Genomic DNA, 23,612 nt, shown 5'->3' with positions numbered 1-23,612 from the left:
AGTAGAAAAAAACTACGCGATCTTGACGTGTCTTTTAATTAAAAAAACGCGTTTTATAGATCAGTAACTATTACTTAAGAAAGCAAAAGAATGTGATTCATCGTATATTATTCATAATTATTACATATCATCATATTTATTCATCAACAATACAAGATTGTGTTTGAAATGCACATAAAATACAGCGGGCTATATCTATACTATAATATAACACTTACTTGGTGTATTCTATTTCAGCCACCAACCACAATTATCACGCAGCAAATCCGACACCTCGCTGGTTCAGTGTGGACCAACTACGCTGTTTCTCGTGGCCCTTGGTTTTATACTGCTCGGTGGCTGTTTGGTCTGGCAACTGCCTGTCATAGTAGTAAGCAGCATGCCTTCTATGAATGTATAAGTTACACAAACGAAATCCGATTTGTTGGTCCAATGTGGACCAGCTACACTTCTCGTGGCTGTTTGTACGTGCAACTGCCTGTCATAGTAGTTAGCAGCATGCCTTCTATGAATGTATAAGTTACACAAACGAAATCCGATTTATTGGTCCAATGTGGACCAGCTACACTTCTCGTGGCTGTTTGTACTGGCAACTGCCTGTCATAGTAGTTAGCAGCATGCCTTCTATGAATGTATAAGTTACGCAAACGAAATCCGATTTGTTGGTCCACTGTGGACCAGCTACACTTCTCGTGGCTGTTTGTACTGGCAACTGCCTGTCATAGTAGTTAGCAGCATGCCTTCTATGAATGTATAAGTTACGCAAACGAAATCCGATTTGTTGGTCCACTGTGGACCAGCTACACTTCTCGTGGCAGTTTGTACTGGCAATTGCATTTGTCATAGTGGTTAGCGTCATACCTTCTATGAACACATGTTTCACGAAGCGTCGACCTCGTTGGTCCACTGTGGACCAGCTACGCTTCTCGTGGCCCTCGGTTTTATACTCCTAGGTTGCTATAGTCGCACCAATAAAAGTCTGCAGCGGATTTGATAGCCCACGCAGTGGAAGTGTTATTTATACGTCATAAGTTCATAGAAGTTTGACGTTTAAAATGACACTTGCACTGCATGCTGCCTGTGATGGTTAGCGTACCTACTTTCTATAAACATATAGGGGTCCATTTTTTTACTATTGTCATTATTCCGCCAGCCAGGCGACAATTGCATTTTAGTTTGTTAGGAAATATCGTCATGTTAAATATATTTTTTAGTAATTAGCGAGTTTTGCTTGTCACCTGACCACCACCTGATATTATGTTATACCACTTTTTATTATCTTTATTTATTTAAACTCTTAGACTAGGTGATTTATAATTATGAAATATACTCACTGGTCATGCTTGTGTTTAGGATAGTGTTATATAATTATATCTTTGATGATAGGTTCAGTTATGTTTGTCAAAAAAGGTAAAAATACCATCCACATCCATACTCTAATTGGTAATACAGAATGCATAATTATTTTCCATCGTATTATCACGGAAACGCACGAACGTGTCTTGCTATTTCAGTCAGTCTCGGTACAAAAAGTACTGGTAGGTTGACTGTTACATAACTAGATACTGATGACCCCACAGTTAAACTCATTGTTGAGTGTCGCGGGGCTATGACTATTTTTAAGAATGCCTCTCATCATCATCATTTCAGCTTATATACGTCCCACTGCTGAGCACAGGCCTCCTCTCATGCGCGAGAGGGCTTGGGCTATAGTCCCCACGCTAGCCCAATGCGGATTGGGGACTTCACATACACCTTTGAATTTCTTCGCAGATGTATGCAGGTTTCCTCACGATGTTTTCCTTCACCGAAAAGCTAGTGGTAAATAAATATCAAATGATATTTCGTACATAAGTTCCGAAAAACTCATTGGTACGAGCCGGGATTTGAACCCGCGACCTCCGCGAAGAATGCCTCTGTATTTTATTAAATAAAAAAATACGAACGTTTCCAAGAAAATACGACGGAAAGCAATTATCGACTACATCTGTAAGTGACAGAATAAAATAAAGGCAATATAAACCATTAAAAGTTAAATAGTTTTAATAGTTATTTACACATTGTTACATTTGTTACACGAATTACAATTAATCAACGTAACTTTACACTTAATAGCTCATACTGCAGAAAATATCCGCTTAAAAATATTATAAATAAATAATTCAAACTTACTTCATTATTTTATTTAAAGAGGTAGTTATTATTGTGTTTAACCCATTGGTAATCATAATTAGAAAAGTATTAACAAAGCAAATTAAAGAAAAACAAAAGAGTTTTCGTTCACACGCCATACACAAAAAGTTCACTAACACACACAGCAACCAATATAACCCATAACAATCGTTGTTACCATTATCCTGATTACCTATCCTTATACTGCTCATATATCTCTTGGAACATATCCCTACAGTTCATCCTAATCTTCATTTTAGAACACAACAGGAACACACCAGATAACTTCCTGTGTAGCGAATATATTTCCTCGGGCGGCGGACAGAGGCGGTGCGTCAGTATGGTGGGCACTAGGGCTTGTATCCGGCGGGTGGTGCGTTGGGTGCCGAAGTCGAATTCGCCTGAGGTGCTGGTGAATACTTCGCCCATTATCATCACTGTGTCCACGTGGGTTTCTTCCATTATCTGCGAAAATATTAAGGTTAGAAAAGCACAGAGCGGACACGCCAAAGTACTATGCATAGTAAAATCGTTTTAATGTGTGAACTTGGGGGAATATTTTGGCGTAACCATGGCAAGGTCGCGGAAGATAGGAAGGCCCTTTGTGCAAAAGGGTGCTTTAGGACCAAGGCTCGCGAAAACGCACGTCATTTTGAAAATACACAACAAAATACATTTTGTATAACAATCATTTTGGACACTATGAGTCGTAAATATTCGTTCACAGTTTACGGACGTCAATGGGGCATATTTATTGGGGTGGCAAAAAAACATACGGCCCGCCTGATGGTAAGCAGTCGCCAGTGTACCAGCCTGCGACTCCAGAGGTGTTGTAAGCGCGCTGCCGACCCTTTAAAAACCTGTACACTATTTTTCTGAAGAACCCCATACTCTAGTCCCTTAAACGCCACGCGCGGCCTATGGCTAGCCACCAAAATTGGTGTGGGACGGATGTACTTGTAGCTACCTGTTGCGAGCGCGGAGTGAGCCACGCCTGTCCATAGACATTTGATCCTCACAGGAAACTTAATTGAGACCAAACAAAGTTATCTATCCTTACCTTAGACTCGTAACCCGTAAGGAACTTCATCTCCTTGGACATCCACAAGATGGCGCCACGGTCGCCGTCGGACGCCGCCTTGATGATCTCTATGTACTGGTCCATGAAATCTTTAGAGTACTCGCGGGTCGCGCCGAAGTCTAGGAGGATGACCTGTAAGATGATTTTGACTGTCATACATGGTGTTTCTAATTTTACTCGCTAAACTGAATTACTTTTACTATGGGACCAACCCTAAAATCGGGGATAAATTTTTGGCTTTTCCATAGAAAACGTCGACATCTGATCAGCCAAAATGTATGAAAAAGCAAAAACTTATACCACGTTAAACAGCTTATATATTATACCTGTTTAGTGTTAGGGTTGTAGAAGAAATTTGCCCAGTTGGGGTCGGTTTGCATGCAGCGCAACACGAACATCTCCCGCAAGCAGAGCTGCATGATCTTGTAGGCGATGTCGTGCCGGGTTTCGTACGGCGCGTCGAAGAACTTGTCTAGCGGTACACCGTCTATTAGCTCGGTCGTTATCACTTCTTGCGCGCAGAGCTCGTCTGAAACAAAGTGTTTCGTTATAAAAAAACTAATAGAAAAGAAACATAAAATACACGAAAGTTTGCCCGTTCTGAATTAATGGAAACAGCCTTAGAAGACAAAAAAACGACTTTAATCTTGTTTTTCTTTTTTTGGTCTTGATAACGATTTTCAGTTTAGACAAGACTACGGACGTAGAGCTAGCTTACCTACAACATCGGGCACGAAGTACTCGGGGTAGGGCGCGAGGAGAGTCTTGAACCGTTTGGTGCATTCGGCCTCGCGGCGGTAGTCTACCTCCCAAGCGAGCTCCTTCTTGGCTACCTCCACTACGTTATCTATGAACATCCCCTTTGGAAACACGTTCCACACCTACAATAATAATGACAGTTAGCATTAGAAAAAACTACGCGATCTGGACGTGCCTTTAAATTGAAAAACGCTTTTTTAAAATTAATAACTATTACTTATGAAAGCAAAAGAAGGTAAATAATCGTATATGATTCATAATTGTTACGTATTTGCCGTGACTTATTTTTCAAAAGTGTTTTTCAATAATAAGACACGTCATGAATGTTTACTTTTCCTTTAATGCTAAAAAGAACGAACTAAAGTGCATAATTATTTTCCATCGTATTTTCACGGAAACGTACAAACGTATCTTATTGCTATTCAGAATAGAATAGAAATAATTTATTCAGACAACACATCAATACAAATAACACATTGTGTCAGTCAATCTCGGTACAAAAAGTACTGAGATTTACTGAAATAGCATGACAAATACGAACGTTTTCGAGAAAATACGATGGAAAACAATTATACACTAAATCTGTACTGATACTTGGCTACCGAAATTTGGGGAAGTCGCATATGCGCAGGACATTATCATTAAGCACTAATAGTACATTATTGTCGAGGCTCGGAAGTAGCTACTTGCAGGCTGAGGATTCGTTTTAAACGGACGACCTTGGGAGTCCGTTTAATTGAATCCGAAGCCAGCAAGTAGACTTCCAGCCGAGTCATATATAGTGTTTTTCTCAAAAATGGTGCAAGAAATATAAATATCATAGAAATATTTTACAAAAGCAACATTCTTACGTATATATTTTCACAGAACAAAGCACTTGCCGCCTTTTTATTTTTTTTATTAAAAAAATAGAAGTGTATTTTTCTGCCGAAAATACGCCAACCTATTTGAGACAGCTAAATAGTCGCGGCACTAATCATCTGTTTGGCTGTTTAATGGGCCTGTGCCTTCATTTGATATGGCCATTTCAACTTTTAAAAAGTTTGGAACTCGACAAATAATGGAATTTGTATGCAACATTGCAGTCCTAAAATCGAGACTGCAATGTTTTTAACTTTTTAATTTTTGACTGACCATAAACTCCGCGCTTCGCGACCTATTTTTTACACGGCAAAGTCGACTTTGACGTCCATTTTTGAGAAAAATAAATTATTTAGCTACTTTTGCCTGTGTCTAGCAAATTTATCAATGAAACATGGAAAAGTAAGATTGATGTCGTTTCTTGATTACCAATCTTTCAAATGGGTATTGCATATGAGTGGTACAGTTACCTGCAATAATATTATGTTACTCATCAGAGGCCGCAAAAATACATATGTGATACGCCCTTATGGCTCTACAAATAAGTACGTGTCAGATATTTTAGCGTCATTCGAAGAGTAACATATTATTGCAGGTGACTGTCGTGTACGTTTGACAATTCAGTTACTATTAGTGTTACATGACGTAGTATAGTGTCTGACGAACTCGGGGTCAAAAGTTAGTGATGGCTAAAGTCCATAAATATTGGAGGACACCTTATTCTATGGTAACAAAAAGGTGTGTTACGATATATTTGGCCACTTGGTCGACGCCAACTGTGCACGTATAGTTTGTAGGTTTCTAATAGAACCCGACGGCTAATCCCATTGTCTATTGTTAAGTAAAACCGCTCGTGCCACGTGCCACAACCACCTGCATAAAAAATACGTACTTCGTTTACTGAGTGCCGGCGAGTCGAACGCTATAGAACCAATCTAAAATGTGTTAAATGTGTCATCGAGATGCTTAACAAAGGCGCGTTATCGGAGAGTGCACCTACACTGGTTTTTTGAGCCTTGGACTAGCCCGCGCTCAGGTGCCAAGTAGAATAATTAAGACCCTTTTTTCAGGTAAGTAGCACGTGCGGTTTTACTTAGCAATAGACAGTAGGATTAGCCGTCGGGCTCTATTAGAAACCTACGAACTATACACTCGACGAATTTTGTACCTTGAGCACCCCAACGAGGTTGTCGATGTCGCTGTTGATGCCCTTCGCAACACCAGGATACTGCACCTTCATGGCGACCTCCATGCCGTTGTGAAGTACCGCTAGGTGCACCTGGCCTGTCAATATAACAAAATAAAGCCTCGTCTCCATATCGCGCGGCAAACCATCGAACATAGGCTCGCGCGGCAGCCGCGCGTAATGGAGACCGGGCTGCCGCGCGAGCCATCGAGTTGGCTCGCGAGCCGAGCGTTATTTCGCCGCATTACTTGAAACCCCTAAGTACATCACTGTAAGTACTACAGTTATATTAATACCAGTTTGAAGGAAACTCACTAGATGGCATTTAAATCAAAAAACACAATGACATCGTCCGTCACACGTGACGTCACGCAACCGCCCTGCGCCGCCTAAACGAAACAGCAGGCTCAGGCATATATTTTCGCCGCGCGGTAGAAAGAGAGGGTTACGCCTTACGCTGTCTCGAGTTTAACATGTTTTCCCCACCTCAAAAAGTGCACAGCGCTAAAGAAGTTATCACTTCAAAAAAAGTTATTGTCTAACCCAGCGTTTTCAAACTTTTTTGGTGACGGAACCCTTTTGGCAAGCGAAATATTTGACGTCACCCCAAATGAAAAATTTTCGTTCATCACTGTGGACCAGATAAACCTATAGAAGAGCTGGTTTTTTTTCTTATTATTACAAGTATATTTTCGCGGAGCCCCAACAGAGGCTTTGCCCTATAGTTCGTTTTTTTTAGCATTAGAAAGAACTTGCAAGAAGGTAAGCGATTTTGGCATGTCTTTTAATTGAAAAACGCTTTTTAAAAATCAAAAACGATTACTTCTGAAAGCAGGAGAATATAAATGATCGTATTAGATTCATAATTGTTACGTATTTGCCGTAACTTATTTTTAAAATGTGTTTTTCAATTAAAAGACACATCAAGATTGTTTACCTAATTTCTAATGCTAAAAAAAACGAAGTATAGGGTTCCGCGGAATACACTAAGAATGGCTTGTCTAACCTATAGAGGCGGCTGCGAATGGTTTGTCCTCAAAATGCTGCACTCTTGTCCGCCACTCTGCTCCCAACTGGGTCGCCATCACCTGCCGATATAACACAATGTTTATTGTACAGTCGCCATCAGATATATCGGAGCAGCCAAGGTGTTCACAATATCTGAACGCGCACTCTAACGCCCTGACAATAGAGGTGTGTTCAGATATTTGTGAGCGCCTTAGCCGCTCCGATATATCTGATGACGACTGTATGTAGATGGTCAAGTAAATCTTGTCAGTAGAAAAAGGCGCGAAATTCAAATTTTCTATGCAACGATAATTCTTGCGCCTACATTTTTTTGACTTGCCGCCTTTTTCTACTGACAAGATCTGCTTGACCAAGTATATTTATAGGTAAACCAGAACTTTGGGAGTATTGTCAAGAGGGCGCTCGTTTTGATTTTTATATAGCAACAATTTGTATAGTGGGGACAATGGAAATTGGCAGATGATTTTTGTTTTATTCCGACAACTTTAATAAGTGCGAAGTTTGATAAGTGCGAAGTTTGATGTTTGGATATTTCTTCGGTTTTTACGCTTAAATGGCTGACTCGATTTAGATAAAATGAATAGCGTAAAGTCAATAAGTAACGCAAGAGTTATAAGTAAGAATTTATATAGATAATTTTACAAAATAAATTATTTAACGTACCAAATATGTTCTAAATCAAATTATTACAAGACATCAACCACATCGTGACGACCTGACTATAGTGACATTTGTCCATAAGTTTGAAACTTACCCGTCAATTCAGATGCTAATTTCCTTACTAATTTCGTTATGTTTTCTAATGGAAGAAATTCCTCTCCCGCACGTTTTTTTTCCAATAAATAACTATATACACTATTTACAACTTTTTTCTCTGTAAAATCTATAACTTTCGGCATGATTATTGCAGTCTAATAATAATTCACACGAAACTAGACAAATCAATGTTTACATTGTCAATATTGACAACTATCATAGAGGGTAGATGTTGTCTATTATTAAAATTGTTGCCATTGCTAGAAATTAGTACCAACAAATTTCCGTAACATGGCGCACCCTCAATAGATCCTGGTTCACCTATAATACTGTATTTAAAATTAATTATTTTACTCCATGCATGAAATAAAGCACCGGTTTATATTAAAAAACACAGATAGGAGTTATTTTTAAACACAAGTTCTATTTAATAAATAGCATAGAAATGTAAAAAGTAGGTGAGTTGACCGTGACGTCACGATTAGGGTTTGCAATCCGGATCCAAAATGTATGTAATTATCCGGTTCGGGATCCGGATCCGCGGATCTTCCCATACATTTCGGATTCGTCGTACAAACCCTAGTCACGATGTAATGTTTCATATAAATTCCATATTAGCACAACGTTTTGACAGTTCTGAAAAAGTAACTGAGTCAAATCAGTTACTTTTTTAGAACGAAGAAAGAAGTAGGAAAATACCCTATTGAACAGCCGGAAACAGAAAGATGGCATGTGATGACAGCGACGACGTTTTTAGGGTTCCGTACCCAAAGGGTAAAAACGGGACCCTATTACTAAGACTCCGCTGTCCGTCTGTCCCTTCGTCCGTCTATCTGTCTGTCACCAGGCTGTATATCTCATGAACTAGTAATAGCTAGGCAGATGAAATTTTCACAGATGATGTATTTCTGTTGCCGCTATAACAACAAATACTAAAAACAGAATATAATTAATATTTAAGTGGGGCTCCCATACAATTTTGGTGGCTAGCCATAAGCCGCGCGTGGCGCTGACGCCACCTAGCGGACATATCTGGTCTGATCGTAACAGACGCGCTTTGTTAGAGAGTGAGTCTTCTGTACCTAGTACTATTATTTATTCCGTGGTAACGGTACGGAACCCGTCGTGCGCGAGTCCGACTCGCACTTGGCCCTAAAAAGTAATATTGACTGACCTGTTCCACTTGCCAGGCAGGCATGAAGTCTGCCGACTGCCGCACTCGCTCGAATATGCGCTGCAACTCTGGCGATATCACAGACTCGTCCTGTATGCTCAGCAGTTGGCCGAGCTTCAGCGCCGCTCCTATTAGACAGACATTAAACCTTTACCCCCTTATTCATAAACGTTTACTAAAGTTGACAAGCTGATAATTATCGTTTGTCCCTTTCTGACGTATAGGTATAATGGAAAGGGACAAACGATTATTATCGGCTTGTCAACTTTAGTAAACGTTTATGAATAAGGGGGTTAGTCTGTAGCAGCAACATACTTGCCATCATCTTTAAAACAAAAACGCATCTCTACTATAAGAATTACGGTTCAAAATCGAATGACTAGAAAGGAATGTCAAATAGTTAAAATGTTTAATTACTACTAGCAACCCGCCCCGGCTCCGTACGGGTTAGCAAATTATACACTTAAACGTCTTCCTCAAGAATCACTCTATCGATAAATGAAAACCGCGTGTAGTTTTTGAGTTTATCGCGAACATACACACAGACAGTCGCGGAGGGGGATTTATATTCTGATGTGTTGTATTAATCTGTATAATTATTAATTATTATTCTAATCGAAATTACGTTATCAATTGAAGGGATGTTTTACTTTTTTTCTGTTTTAATTGATTTGATACTGTGTATCCGCTACTGCATGGACTATTCCTTATTTGCAATAAAGATATTGAGTATTGAATAACTCACCTCTGACTTTACACAAAGTGTCGACAATCCGCTCGGCGTTGGCGGGCGAGAGGAATGCGTTAGCGGAGTCGTCCGGCTTGCCCGTGACGGACTGGATGGTGTTGCGCGCGTACTGCGCCACCGTGCCCACGCCGAGCCCCGCGGCCAGCGAGCCGAAGGAGAACATTCGGCCGAGGCGCGACGATGGGACCACGCGGGCTTTCGAGTTCTCGCTTAGCTAAGGAATTAATCTCATTTTAGCATTGACGTATAATACCTAACGACGGGCTAATGGGGCACTAAAATGGTACTAGTTACAGCGGTGTTACTCACGAGTTCCAGCCAATCGTGCAGTCTAAGACCAATAGCGCGCGTAATGGGAACTCGTCAACCAATCGCATGCGTGATTCGAACTCATCAACCAATCGCGTTGTAGCGGTTTCACACCGCTGTACTGGCCCGTCATGCCTCATTATTATTGCCCGTAAAGCCAGTCCCTAGATATCTATATCAATGGATTTTAGTAACTTGCCAAGTGGAGTTTATAAAAAAAGTTTTTAGTGGTATTACATCGATTTTTGTTTATGCCACTTTATTTATTAATATTTTGAGATAAATTAACGAAACATGAACCAAATTTGTAATTGATACTAGTTTTTAACTCGTTACGCGTAAACAAGGAATAAGTATAGTCTTTTTAATTCTAAACATTGAAGGCTATCTATCACACAAAATTACGATTGCTGCGCCATATGCTTAAAATTTTGCGTAATTTTAAGAGATAAAGATGACTTTAAGAAACTAAAGACACAATATCAGCAGTATAAGAACGAATTTGCTACTAAGTGATTAGGTAAAAATGTTATGTAACATGCACATAGTCAACCTTGTATATTACTCACCGCCACTCTAATCTTTTTCTTGGCAACAGGCTTTGGTTTCCCTGAACTGCTTGCACTGCTTGGCTTGATTTCGGTAAGGATTTCAGGAGTATGGGTCTCAACCTTCCGCACAGTTACATTCTCTAACGGAACTTGAATTCTATCGTTCCCCTGTTCCGTTCTTAACTGAGCTTTCTCCAAACTTTCGAAGGTCCGGTTGAACTCCCGGTTAAGCTCCTCTATTTCCTCTTGCAACTTTGGATCCATGGCGGCTTTAGTCTCTGGATTCGTTGTGAAATTGGGGACATTCATTACAGCGTACTGTCGGAACCCTTGTGCGACAACAGAAGCTCGGTCAAACAGCTCTTTCCCAAAGTCTGGGCTAACTTTGATGTTAGATATGGGGTTAGTTGGACAGGTTTGAGCGAAAGCCTTAATGGTGGAGTTATTCCAGATGATTCTAGCATTTTCCTGCTGGAGTTTGACTCCGGCCTCCACTACTAACCGCAGGCCCCGGACTACGCCGATTAGGTCATTAATGTGAGACATTGCCTGCAATTAGTTGATTAATACATTATTTACATGAATAATTTATATACTTGTCAGTAGCTTTTAATATTACATAAGAAAGTTTAAAATATAATAATTATTATATCACTTGAACTAGCAGTTAGGGATTATGCAACATTTAAAAAATATATTGTTATGTATTAGGAAATTTTGCCATCAGTTAGTCATTGAAACTTAAACCAGTTAAATACACAGTATTACAATAATAACAAAATATATTTTTCACCTCAGAAATATCTTGTTATATTTGTATTCAAATGAAATGTTATTCTATCTATAAACTGCAGTTGTAAAATATGACTTTAGTATGATGTATTTTAAGTTTTAGTCTACTACGACTAAAGAGCATTTGCATAATTTGGTAAAGCTTATCAGTCGTTAATTAAGCAATGATGATTTCATAATGTAATTAATAAAATTAAATAATTAATTATACAGATATTCTAGGACAGGAGTCTATAAATATTTTGACCCTGGAGCCACAACCATCTGCTCCCTTTCATCGATTGTATGAAACTTGGAAACTATTGGCCTCCCAAATTGGTGGCGACCCAAGACCAGTGTTCTATTATATTGATTTTACCCTTTCAAAACGATCATTTTACAATCTAAGCATACAAAATACCCTTAAAGTTTTATAGTATGGGGCAGAACAGGTATATTTTATATATTGTTAACTACATGGTATTAGATATGATATCATTTCTTAACTATAATATCTTATATGGTATTAAGATTGCCTTTTGTACATTAAGTTGTTCTTTTGTGAAATAAAGTTTAAATAAACAAATAAATATAATAGTAGTATGTCGCCAGGCTGAGACACAGAGAGAGATAAAAGGTTTATAAAAGATCATTTATCATTTAAAAAATGGCAAAATTATGTATGCTGCAATTCCACCAATTAGGATAAACGGTTATGAATACTAGTAGCTATTTGTTGTTAAACTTGCTATTTATAAAGTAAACTATAGGAAAAATTAAAGTGGCGATAATTTCGCAGTGTAGGCGGTAAGAATGCGGTGAGAACCTCAAGGCCTAATGAAATCATGGTCATAGGTTATTGCATAATATGACATAATTTCCCCATAACAACACTCCAGAAAAAATATTTATTGATTATTTAGACACTTGGTGTTCCAATCGTTTAAATATATCACCGCTTTCATGCAAAAATGTTAGAATTTATAGCAGGTGCGGCTGATGTTGTCTGTGTAAATATTACTTACCTTGCAATTCTACCACAAATCATAGAAATAACAAAGCGCTAATTGATTATTACAAAATTACGTCGGTGCATTTAACTTATTAACAGAACTCCAACTTATTGTAGTTTACTTGGTAAATTTTCAAAGTAAATTCGGTGAATCTTGCAATTTCTTTTACGACAATTTTGAATGTGTGATTGACGGGAGCCACTAATGTACGACCAAATAATGCTCAACCCAAGAATGTACAGCCCAATAATAGGCGTCCATGGTGGACGCGTATTATTGGGCTGTACATTCCTGGGTTGAGCATTCTCGGGCCGCGCAATATTGGTCCGGGGCGATAATACGAAGCCACTCTTTTCACAGGGCAATAATGTACGACCCCATAATTCGCGTCCAATAATTTGAGTCCCTTGGCTTTCAATTATTGGGCTGCGCATTATTGGTACAGGTCGAGAAAGCCCGACCCAATAATGTACGACCCAATAATAGGAAGCCAAAAACCAGAGAGATTCTTTTTTTTAAGGGAGCTGTCAAAATTAGTAGGGACGTTCTGACATTAGCTCTTGACAATTTAAAAATAATCGGTTTTTTCTAGTGCCATCTTTCAGTGACATTGACAGTATTGTATTGACACTTGTTGGTTTACAAATACAATAAAATGAATTCTAATAAAAGAAACAGTAGACTCAGTAGAGGTACGAGGTACTGAAAAAATATTAATTAATGGAGAAGCCGAAGTTGGAGGTAAGTGCCGCAATTCAACAACTTAAGCTAAAAAAATCTTCGTGTCCGCATGGTATTCCCTCGTGCGTATGGACTGTACAGCATGGTGCTGGCGGAGCCGCTATGGCACATATTTAACCTCTGTCTCGAGCTAGAAGTATTCCCAGAAATTTGGAAAATTACTTGAGTGATGACCAGTATTGAAAGGTGGATCAGGAGATAAGGCAAGAGGGTTTCGACTTTCGACCGACACAAAGTTTGTACCCCACACTTAATTTTTTTAGACTGCATGAGAGACAGACAGCAGTAAGTATGTAGATTATGAAGGGCACAGATTGAAACCAGCAGTGACATGGCAGTTTGTTCAAAAGAATATCTTGGTTATATTTGACAACCAGTCTGACCTAGTGGGTGCCTAGCCTAGTGACCCTGCCGGTGAAGCTGATGGTTCTGGGTTCAAATCCTGGTTAGGGAATTTATTTGTTTGATGAGACAGATATTTGTATATTGAATAATTATATTGTTGTCTGGGTGCCCACAACACAAGCCTTCTTGAGCTTACCGTGGGACTTGGTCAATTTGTGTAAAAATGTCCCAATATATTTATTTATATTGAGATTGACTGAGAAAACAAGGTGTATGCTACAAGGTGGAGGTTTCTGCAAAACATATTGGTGAGTCCATTAAGACAGCTGTTTATCAGAAAAACTGAGACTGGGTCACTGATCAATGGGTCAAACACCATCAAAAACTACTACTTAAGAGCAAAAAAATTGTGTTTATGGGGTGGCCCCAGCTCCTCCATGACACCTAGCAGTGTCTTCAGGTCGCTAACTGCCTCCTTCAATGTGCACGGAGTCCCTAGGTATTGGTTCCTGTATACTTCTACCTTCTACCTACAGTGTAGGAGAATATGCTTTACTGTTTCTTCTTCTTCCATGCACACTCTGCACATGGGGCTGTCTGTTTTACCCATATTATGTAGGTGTTTGATTAGTGCAGCGGTCGGCAACAAGCGGCCCGCGAACCTCTCACTTGCACCCCGCGTGCCTCCTAGGCTATTTTGTATGTAATATTGACAAACAACAATGTCTGATAAAGTCATAAATATTAACAAAGTGCGGCCCGCATCAACTTCGGTAACTACTATTTGGTCCTTGGCTGCTAAAAGGTTGCCGACCGCTGGATTAGTCTGTTATGACCTGTGATTAATCCTACTATTTTGCGTAGTTGGTGTGAAATGATGTAATGAATGAAATGAAATGAAATGAAAAATTTATTGATAACAATTTGTTACATGTTTTTTTTTCCATATAAGTACTAGTATTGGTCTAGTATTCTATGTGCATATACCTGTAAACATAATCCAAATTATATAAATAAAATTAATCGTTAAAATTTGCAATATATCGAAATTATTATTAACAATGAGAATGTAATTTATATCGGTACTATACAAATGTCACGCCTGTATTAATTATTAAATTACTAGTGGAATATTAAAAAACTCACTGTAATCGTAAAACGTGTCTGGGTGTTTTTAGTAATATTTTGGTGTAAGCTTGTAGTTTTGTTCTTTGGTCTGCCTACAGGTGTTCATTTTAGTCCAGTACTTATTGTGACACTCTTGGCAGCAGTCCGTCACAAATGAACGACGAGCGGTCGGGTTGAGCTGGAGCGAGGCCAGAGTGGTCGCTGAAGATAGGAAGGCGTGGCGCGAGCTTGTGAAGGCCCTTTGCACCTCTGGGGTGCCTTAGGACAACAACAACTTATTGTGAAGCTGGTTTCTGAACCTTTCCTGGCCAGTTCATCCGCTGCATCGTTTCCTCTTGATCCACTATGCCCCTTTATCCATTATACTGTTACTTTGTTGCCTTCTTTGCTCACTTCAGTGAGGCCTCGATGTCATTCAAGTATGAGTTCCGATGTAAGTTTGTAGCTACCTAGTGCTTGCAGTACTGATTTACTGTCTGACAGTATTAGTATATTTTCTTGTTTTACTTCTCGTCTTTTTATCGCTTTGCAAGCTTCCATTATTCCTACACATTCAGCTTGGAATCCCGTATTGTGTTCCCAGTGTAACCCAGGGGTTTTGAGATGTATATGTTCAGGTCCTCCGAGAAGACACCACATCCGGTCCCTTCATTTGTTTTTGAGCCATCTGTGGATATTCTTAAATTTGTTTGGTATAGTCCTTGTACAAAAAGAAACATAAAACATGAAAGAACACACATCATTAGTACAAAGGCGAACTTATCATGTAATTCATGTATGCGGCACCGCGATATAATACATTCGGTAAAGACACACTGAAAGAAAACGAACTTAAAGATGTTCTTCTGTTCTGCAGGAAAACAAGAAGATTCGAGGAGAATGGTGTGGCACTTAATGCCGCCGGGACAGTAACCTAGCTGCAGCTCCAACTCTAGGGAATTGGGCTGAATGAACGCAACACGTGATCGACAGCCCACCTGCTTCCTGCCGAGCGTCCCTACACTACATCTACATGGATTCGCTTATTCTGCTCTACAAAACTTCTGTAAGTAGAGAATGCACAAGTGCAAGAGTTGAAGGATTGAAAGAGCTTGTCGTCTTACCTGACAGTCTTCCACACATTTACCTTAATTAATTTAAATGATTTTAATAATTATAGTCCTTTTTAGGGTTCCGTACCTCAAAAGGAAAAAACGGAACCCTTATAGGATCACTCGTGCGTCTGTCTGTCAGTCTGTCTGTCTGTCTGTCTGTCCGTCTGTCACAGCCGATTTTCTCCGGAACTACTGGACCAATCAAGTTGAAATTTGGTACACATATGTAAGTTTGTGACCAAAATATGGACATGTAACGTAAACAAATTAATTTTAAACATGGGGGCCACTTTTGGGGGGTAAATGAAAAAATTAAAAAAAAAAATTTCAAATTATATCATGTTACATATCAAATTAAAGAGCTTATTGTAAGGATCTCAAATATATTTTTTTTATAATTTTCGAATAAACAGTTTAGAAGTTATTCAAGAAAATAGGCAAAAAATGACCATTCCCCCCCCCTTTATCTCCGAAACTACTAAGTCTAAAATTTTGAAAAAAATACATAAAATAGGTCTATACCTATAGATGACAGGAAAACCTATTATAAATGTACAGTCAAGCGTGAGTCGGACTTAATTACAGTTTTAGATCCGACCCCTACGGATTTTTTAAAGAGATTTCAATCACATATTTAATTACACAAACGGGTCTACCGCGATATAATTTCATTGTTTTTACCTTTAATTCCGACGTTTCAGCTGAGTTGCACTAGCTGTGGTCACGGAAAGACTGACGTCCCAACAAACCCACAAACGCCAACCAAACGCGCGTCCAAACGCGGTAGACCCGTTTGTGTAATTAAATATATGTACAAAACGCGAGAGTTTAAAGTGTTAGATTTCACTCACGTTTCACATAAACAATACATTGTTAACAGTGCCGGATTAACCAATAAGCAAAACAAGCACGTGCTTAGGGCACCACGTTCAGGGGGGAGCACCAAAATGCCAGGATTCGGGCCTGGTTCGGCCTAAAAGTAAAATTGCGTTTTTTATATCGAAACATTTTCGCGCTCGCTTCGCTCGCCTTTTCAATAACTTTCTAAGGTATGACAAAGGTGACATTCGGGTGACGACTGCAGCAACATTACTCTGTTGCAAAGTACTGTCAACTTAGTTAAGTTAAATATAGACCTGTTTAAAACAGCCAACGAAGTATTCCTAAGAAATACTAGGAACACTAACAGGCTGGTCATAAATAAAATGCAAAGAACTGCCACTTTTAAGAAAAATTGTTATGCTATGTGTGTCAATATATTTAATAAGTTACCCAACAACATAAGAGAATTGCCCAATAGTAAATTTAAAAGAGCACTTTTTCAATGGCTGCTGTCTTCGACATTTTATTCTATTAATGAATACCTTGTAAATCAACAATCTAGTTTTTAAATTATGTTAATTGAAGTGGTTTTGTTTGAGATAGATACATGATATATTATTATTTCATAATTGACAGTGTATTTTTATTTCTATTGTTGTTGATAATTAATTTGTATTAAACTAGTTTAAGTAGGTTAAGTTAGGTATATATTACACTAAAATTTGCATGCTGCATAGTCAGTTAAGATAGATGGGACTTAAAAATGTATAATTTTACAGAAACAACTTGTATATAACCTTTTTTATCGCAAATAAAATGATAAAAAATGATTAAAACTTCCGTGATAAAATGATGTGACTGATTTCCATACTAAAAGTAAAAATGTACAACTGTCTATCATATTGCGTTTTTATATCGAAAAATTTTCGCGCTCGCTTCGCTCGCGTTTCAATTACTTTCTTAGATATGATAAAGGTGTGACATTCGGGTGGCGACTGCAGCAGTATTAGGTAATCTGTTGCAACATTACTGCAACGGCACTGTCAATTTTCGTGATAAAATGATGTGACTGATTTCCATTCTCAGCTGTAATGCGGCATTGAACTTCTCTCAATTTACCAAAAAAAATCAATGTAATCTTGATGACCCTAGGGAGAGGGGGCACCATGGTCTAGAAATGCTTAAAGCATCAAAATATCTTAATCCGGCACTGATTGTTAAAAATTGTGTAATATACGGAACCCTTGGAACGCGAGCCCGACTCGCACTTGGCCGGTTTTTTTTTCAGATTACCTCAATTACAGTATAGGTACTACAATACAATTCAAATACTCTTTATTGCACACCTCATTACAGAAAACAATACAAATAATACAGGAAGAAGAGATTAAACAACAGGCGGTCTTATCGCTAAAAAGCGATCTCTTCCAGACAACCTTACTACTTTTGAGGTTAGAACAACCCACGAAAACATTTAATGTAAAGTGTTGCCAAGACTAGTTGCATAAAGCTTTTACACTAAAAAAGTTATCAGATCCCGTAGTAGGTACCAAGACTTTTACTCTGTCATTCCTAACTTTATAAGCTCTAACAGTATAAAGCCAACATCTTGGTCAAACAGTACGGCTTGGCCGTTTCGTTGGTGTCATACTCATATGGACAATCCCGTAATGACACTTTCAGAATTTGAAAGACCTTTGTTGCTACTTTGTACAACAAGTCCACTGAGGGAGTGTTTGTAAAAACGACATATCAGTTTATATAAACTACGATAATACAAGGTCATATAAGCAGGCATAATTTTAAAACATTTAACATTTAGGTTTTCAGAAAAGTTACGTACCTATTTCTAGCGACATCTATGTATGTAGGGCCTATATAAAATAAGCCAGGAAAGTTATGAAAGTGAATTAAAGTTCATGTTGCACTGATAAAATCATTTTAAACAAATATTCTAAATATAATTATTCTCAAATTTCAGGAGCTGATACAAGCAGCCAGAATGAGTCTCTGCTGAGTCGCCGGCGCCGGACGTGCGTCGCGCGCCTCGGGCGACTGACGTCTTCGTGTGAGTCGCCAATTGCAGGGGAAGATACGAATAGTTAGGTATAAAAGCTACTTTAGTCAACCTCGCCTCAGTACTGTTTGTATTGACTGAAATACAAGTAGCATATATGAGACGTTCGGACGTATCCGTGAAAATACGAAGGTAAAGGAAATTGCACTACATTTTTAGAACCTATTCACCTGTCAGTAAAATATTGAAAAGGAAAGTTCATGAGTTTTATTATTTTCTTTCCTCCAACAGCTTCACATGGAGCAAATGTAAACCTTTTATTTACACAAACGGTCTTTGTCATTTGCCTTAGTTTTTGGTACTCAAAGCTTTTTCTCACCGATTTATGCATATCGGGTCCTTGGGAAAAAAGGGAGATCCTATAGGTATATTTCCACAATTTGTCGCACACTATTGCAGTATTGTGGAGAAAAAAAAACATACAACCGCATTGATAACCTCTTCCTTTGGGATTTGGAAGTCGGTTAAAAAAGGAGAATGTTTACAATTTATTGGAAACAATGTATGTGAGCAACTCCACTATGGAGGCGCCACCTGGCCCCTGTTTCACCAACGTGACAGGTGCGACGAATTGTAAAATCACTGTTGCTGACGTCACAGGCATCTATGAACTACGGTTACCGCTTACCATCGGGCGGGCCGTATTCCTGTTTGCCACCACCATTGTATTATTTAAAAAAACTTTATGATGTCGGAAAAAAACAGATATTTCTCTTGCTAAGTTTATGACAATTGTCACAAGAAACACTACAATTGTCACGAAATTCCGACATATAACTCATTACCTGTCAAGAATTACCTACAATTCTTCTAAATCTTTGACAATTGTCAGAAACTTCGCAGGAGAAATATCTGTTTTTTTCCGATATAATAAAGTTTTTTTTAAATAATACAATGATGGTGGCAAACAGAAATACGGCCCGCCCGATGGTAAGTGGTAATCGTAGCCCATGGATGCCTGTGACGTCAGCAATAGTGATTTTACAATTCGTCGCACCTGTCACCGTTGTGAAATTGGGGCCTGGCGTGATAAAATGTCAGTTATGCCTCCTCATTCTATCTGTAGTGGAAAAGTAGGATATACGATTCAAAACTTGTCAAAAATCGATGAAAACCTTTTTATTTTTGACATCTGTGAGACATCATCTCAACGTAAGTGTTACTCTGAAACCACGTCGGTAGTTAGAAAACGTTATTTAGATATTAAGTAGATAGATTTATGAATAAAATTTGAACTGAATGTTTTCTTTTTTTTTAAAGCCCTCTAAGACCTCCATGGACTCATTTACTTATGACTTTTTTCAGTTAGCATTATTAAGTTAAGTTCAAGCTGCGAAGAAACCATATTTTCAATAAAGAAATTATTATTCTTTATAAATGTGGTCGGACTGCAAAAACTGCCCGGCTAAGGTGAGGCCGACTAAGCCATAAGTCAACAGGCTTATTAAGCTATTATAATCCGTTTGTTTCATTCTATTTTTCGATGAGGTAAATTGTAGCTCTTACGTGGTACCACAAAATTGGTCGGACACATTAACCTGCCAACACAGGATTTGGCCGACCACTTTTTTTTTTACTGTCCTAAAAGGCAGCTATCGTACTATACAAGTCTGCAGCGGATTTGATAGCCCACGCAGTGAAAGTGTTATTTTAAACGTCAAACTTCTATGAAATTATGACGTTTAAATGACACTTGCACTGCGTGGGCTATCAAATCCGCTGCAGACTTTTTTTGGTCCGACTCTATGAATTTTACACGCTTTGGAATGAAAATTGTCGAGTTACGAATTTTTTTCAAAAAAATGTATGGTGCAGAAACAAGCAATCATTATTAAGTACCTACTCAAGAACCGCAAAACAAACCGTAATATTCTCGCAGATGGTTATACTACGAATTATTTGTGATTTTTTGGCATATTACATATATCCGTCACGGGTGCAGCTTTTTAAAAAAAAACATTAATTGTTTCTATGGAAAAAGCACGAAAACCAAAGTCAACTGTTGTGAGATATTTTGATTTTTTGTACCGGCTAAATACATTTTGTTTGAAAAAAAATCATAACTAGTATTTTCGACTCAAATCGTCTGAAACTTACAACTTAGCATAAACATACTGGGCAAGACCCATTTCAGTCAAAAAAAATCTTAATATATATTATGTTGACTTTGGTTTTTGTGCTTTTCCCATAGAAACAATTAATGATTTTAAAAAAAGCCGCACCCGTGACGGATATAATAATATGTATTTTAGTATGCCAAAAAATCACAAATAATTCGTAGTATAACCACCTGCGAAGATATTACGGTTTGTTTTGTTTCTTGACTAAGTAATAATGATTTTTTGTTCCTGCTCCATACATTTTTTTGAAGTGAAAACTTCTTTAGCGGCGCTGAGCACTTTTTGAGGTGGGGAAAAAATGATAAACTCGATACAGCGTAACACATAACGCGTAACGACGACGACGACGGCTGACGTCATGTGTCACGCACAATGTTATTCACCAAAGAACTTTAGTCATAACCAGGTCATAACGTATCATAATCAGGTGAATTATTTAAAACTGGAACTTTTATATTATTTAAGCAATAAAGCTCAATGTTCTAATCTTGTACGGGCTGAAATACGAGAATCTCAGTTACATTCTAACTTTAGGTATTCAAATATAATTCAATAAAGCTGCATCTTGATAAAATCGCTAATAAAAGTGAAAACTCAGAATATCATGACCAAATATATTTAGATGCGAGGTCTGCAAGGTAACTTTACAATTTCTATTCGAATTTTAAACAATTAACGCTACAAATTTAAGCTCACTAGCCAGCAATTTCGGAACTAAAGTTTTTCAATAGTAAGGAGGATGGGTCAATTAAGGTAAAAGTACGCTCCACCGAACGCTCAATATCCGTCCGTATCACCGAATTTCTTCTATTTTAGGCTATAAGTCGATTATTTACAGCTGATATTTACTTGCGTATTTTTTTTCCACGAGTTAAATACCTATCCCTTCAACTATGCCTCAGAGTCGGCCAATTTGTCCCGCAGTTGGGACGTGGCAACTGATCGAAACGGATCGTTGCTCCCGATTGCCACTTTGTATGGGCAACCTTAAAGAAATCGGTAAGAAGTTGCGTATATTTCTTAAGGTCATAAAACCTTTTAAATTTATTTCTGTGTTTCAAAGTATGGTTTTTCAGTGTGACTACTTAATTAGTTCGTGTATTTTAGTAAATTTAATTAATTTAGTGCAGTCATATTATCAGAAATTAAGCTTAATGTGAGTTCGGTGATGAGTACACCGACAATTTGATTGGAAGGTATTATCGAACAGCGTCCGAAATCAGGGAAAGCGTATGTTTTTGAAATTATTTTTTTAATGGTTGATTACGAACTATTTAGATTAACTACCTAATTTCACAAATAACTTAATGTATTTGTAATTTTATGAGCAATTGCCGAACAACAATAACCTATATAGATTATTATAAAACTGCGTTTGAAATGTTCATGTTTTACGACTTTTTGGCATCAAAATAAGGTTTTTGGCAAGACTAATATCAAACAATAATTTTAGATATTTTACGTCAGTATTAACAAGAACTTTATACATGTACGGTTTTGTAATGGATTCAAGTATTAAATTTAATGATAGATTTGTAGTTATACCACATTGATTACGATTAAAATACTATTTTCAAAATCCGTTCGCGAAATAGGTTCCACATATTTTCCATGTTTCGTTCACCGAACGGCCGTTCGGTGAATGGTACCCATAGTCTCTGCTACCGAACTCATGTTTGCGTTGGCCATGTTTCTATTCGACGTTCTTGAGAATATCATCCTTATTACGATAACGGCTAGGTCGATATTTATATGTTTATTTTTTGTGACCATTATTTCAATGCCAGCGCTTTTCAAACTTTAGACATACTTATTGGACGCCTGATAATAGTCTTGGAATGTGGACAAAAATAATGAAGCATGATGTTCAAAAATTTTTTTTAGATTCCTCTCGTCGTGGGCGATTGTGATTTTTTAAACTTTTATCTTTTGTTATGAAATTGCGGGGTTCACATACAGGGTGGCTAAAAAATAACTACATTCCCATTCCCAGGGAGGTTTTGGGATTATACTGAGCAACTTTTACTATGGGACCAACTCCGAAATCGTGAAAAAAAATTTACCCTTCCATAGAAAATGGACCAGCCAAAATTTATGAAACAGCCAAATTATTTTATACATATGCGTACATGTTTTATAATTGTTGCGTACCTTACTTACTGACTTATTTTTCAAAAGAATTATTTCAATAAAAAAGACACGTCAAGATCGCTTACCATCTTTATAATGCTAAAAAACGAAGCATAGTAGGGATTTAATAGTGAACTACTGAAGTTTGAGCACCACTCAACACCATATTTTCATACAATTATTTCCTAGTTCGGTATAATGTGCAAATCACGTTTCTTAGTTCGGTAAACGGTACAAACAAGGAAATTGGAAGAAATGACTTTAAAAATGTTTTTAATACACGTCCAATCATTTCAGTAATTTATAGGTATGTTTAAATGAGGTCAAATTTATCTATGTTTCTATTTTAGTATTGAACATATTCGTAAGAAAATATCAGAACAAATAAAAAAATTAAACGTAAGTCTAGGGCTTAAGCATTCGGTGAAGCGTACATTTACCTTATACATAGGTAGTGCTGCAGACATTTTGGACTAGTCATTGAGTTTTCACTTCTGTCGGCACTCCAGGGGGCCGATTTTTGAAATTCGATCGTTCGATCGTTCGGAAATCGGTGGAAAACGGCGAAATGCTAATTTTTGAAATACTAGCGATAGAAATTGAGAATCGAGTGGTATTGACCACTCGTTTTCAATTCTATTAGTAGAATTTAAATGCCTAGTAGTAGAGATATTATTGAACGAAATTTAATACACGAAATCGAGTAGTCGAATTTAAAAAATCGGCCCCCAGGGCCCAGTTTTAT

The 23,612-nt window shown here is 37.9% G+C and overlaps 1 protein-coding gene and 1 long non-coding RNA gene across 4 annotated transcripts; one reads left to right on the top strand and one right to left on the bottom strand.

Annotated features, from left to right (window-relative positions):
• Positions 1-1,939: 1,939 nt before the first annotated feature.
• LOC134678277 (atypical kinase COQ8B, mitochondrial) lies at positions 1,940-12,597 on the bottom strand. 2 transcript variants are annotated; one of them, XM_063536762.1, is made up of 10 exons: positions 12,423-12,597; positions 10,645-10,904; positions 9,764-9,980; positions 9,019-9,146; positions 7,066-7,147; positions 6,042-6,157; positions 3,972-4,134; positions 3,580-3,782; positions 3,233-3,385; positions 1,940-2,637 (listed from the first exon to the last, which is right to left on the bottom strand). In XM_063536762.1, exons 2-10 carry the CDS (start codon positions 10,888-10,890, stop codon positions 2,362-2,364), a joined length of 1,584 nt encoding a protein of 527 aa, XP_063392832.1. In that variant the 5' UTR covers positions 10,891-10,904; positions 12,423-12,597; the 3' UTR covers positions 1,940-2,361. The 2 variants fall into 2 exon arrangements, with proteins under 2 accessions (XP_063392832.1, XP_063392831.1); XM_063536761.1 differs by having other exon boundaries at positions 1,942-2,637; positions 10,645-11,175.
• A 69-nt stretch (positions 12,598-12,666) lies between these two features.
• On the top strand, positions 12,667-18,856 carry LOC134678606 (uncharacterized). 2 transcript variants are annotated; one of them, XR_010100212.1, is made up of 3 exons: positions 12,667-13,151; positions 15,481-15,669; positions 17,897-18,856. It is a non-coding gene; the product is annotated as an uncharacterized LOC134678606 (long non-coding RNA). The 2 variants fall into 2 exon arrangements; XR_010100211.1 differs by having other exon boundaries at positions 12,671-13,151; positions 18,522-18,856.
• The last annotated feature ends 4,756 nt before the right edge of the window (positions 18,857-23,612 follow it).

The sequence above is a fragment of the Cydia fagiglandana genome, chromosome Z (genome assembly GCF_963556715.1).
Source record: "Cydia fagiglandana chromosome Z, ilCydFagi1.1, whole genome shotgun sequence".
Taxonomy (NCBI): Eukaryota; Metazoa; Arthropoda; class Insecta; order Lepidoptera; family Tortricidae; genus Cydia; species Cydia fagiglandana.
This window is presented reverse-complemented; position numbering and strand designations above follow the sequence as displayed.

What these genes read in the sequence shown, in the direction of transcription:
- LOC134678277 (XM_063536761.1), bottom strand. Translation starts at nt 11,172, where the DNA reads ATGTCTCACATTAATGACCTAATCGGCGTAGTCCGGGGCCTGCGGTTA. An exon ending in CACTTTGTGTAAAGTCAGAG is followed by an intron (nt 9,147 to 9,763) that starts GTGAGTTATTCA and finishes TCTGTCTAATAG; the next exon opens with GAGCGGCGCTGAAGCTCGGC. An exon ending in ATTCGCAGCCGCCTCTATAG is followed by an intron (nt 6,158 to 7,065) that starts GTTAGACAAGCC and finishes TTATATTGACAG; the next exon opens with GCCAGGTGCACCTAGCGGTA.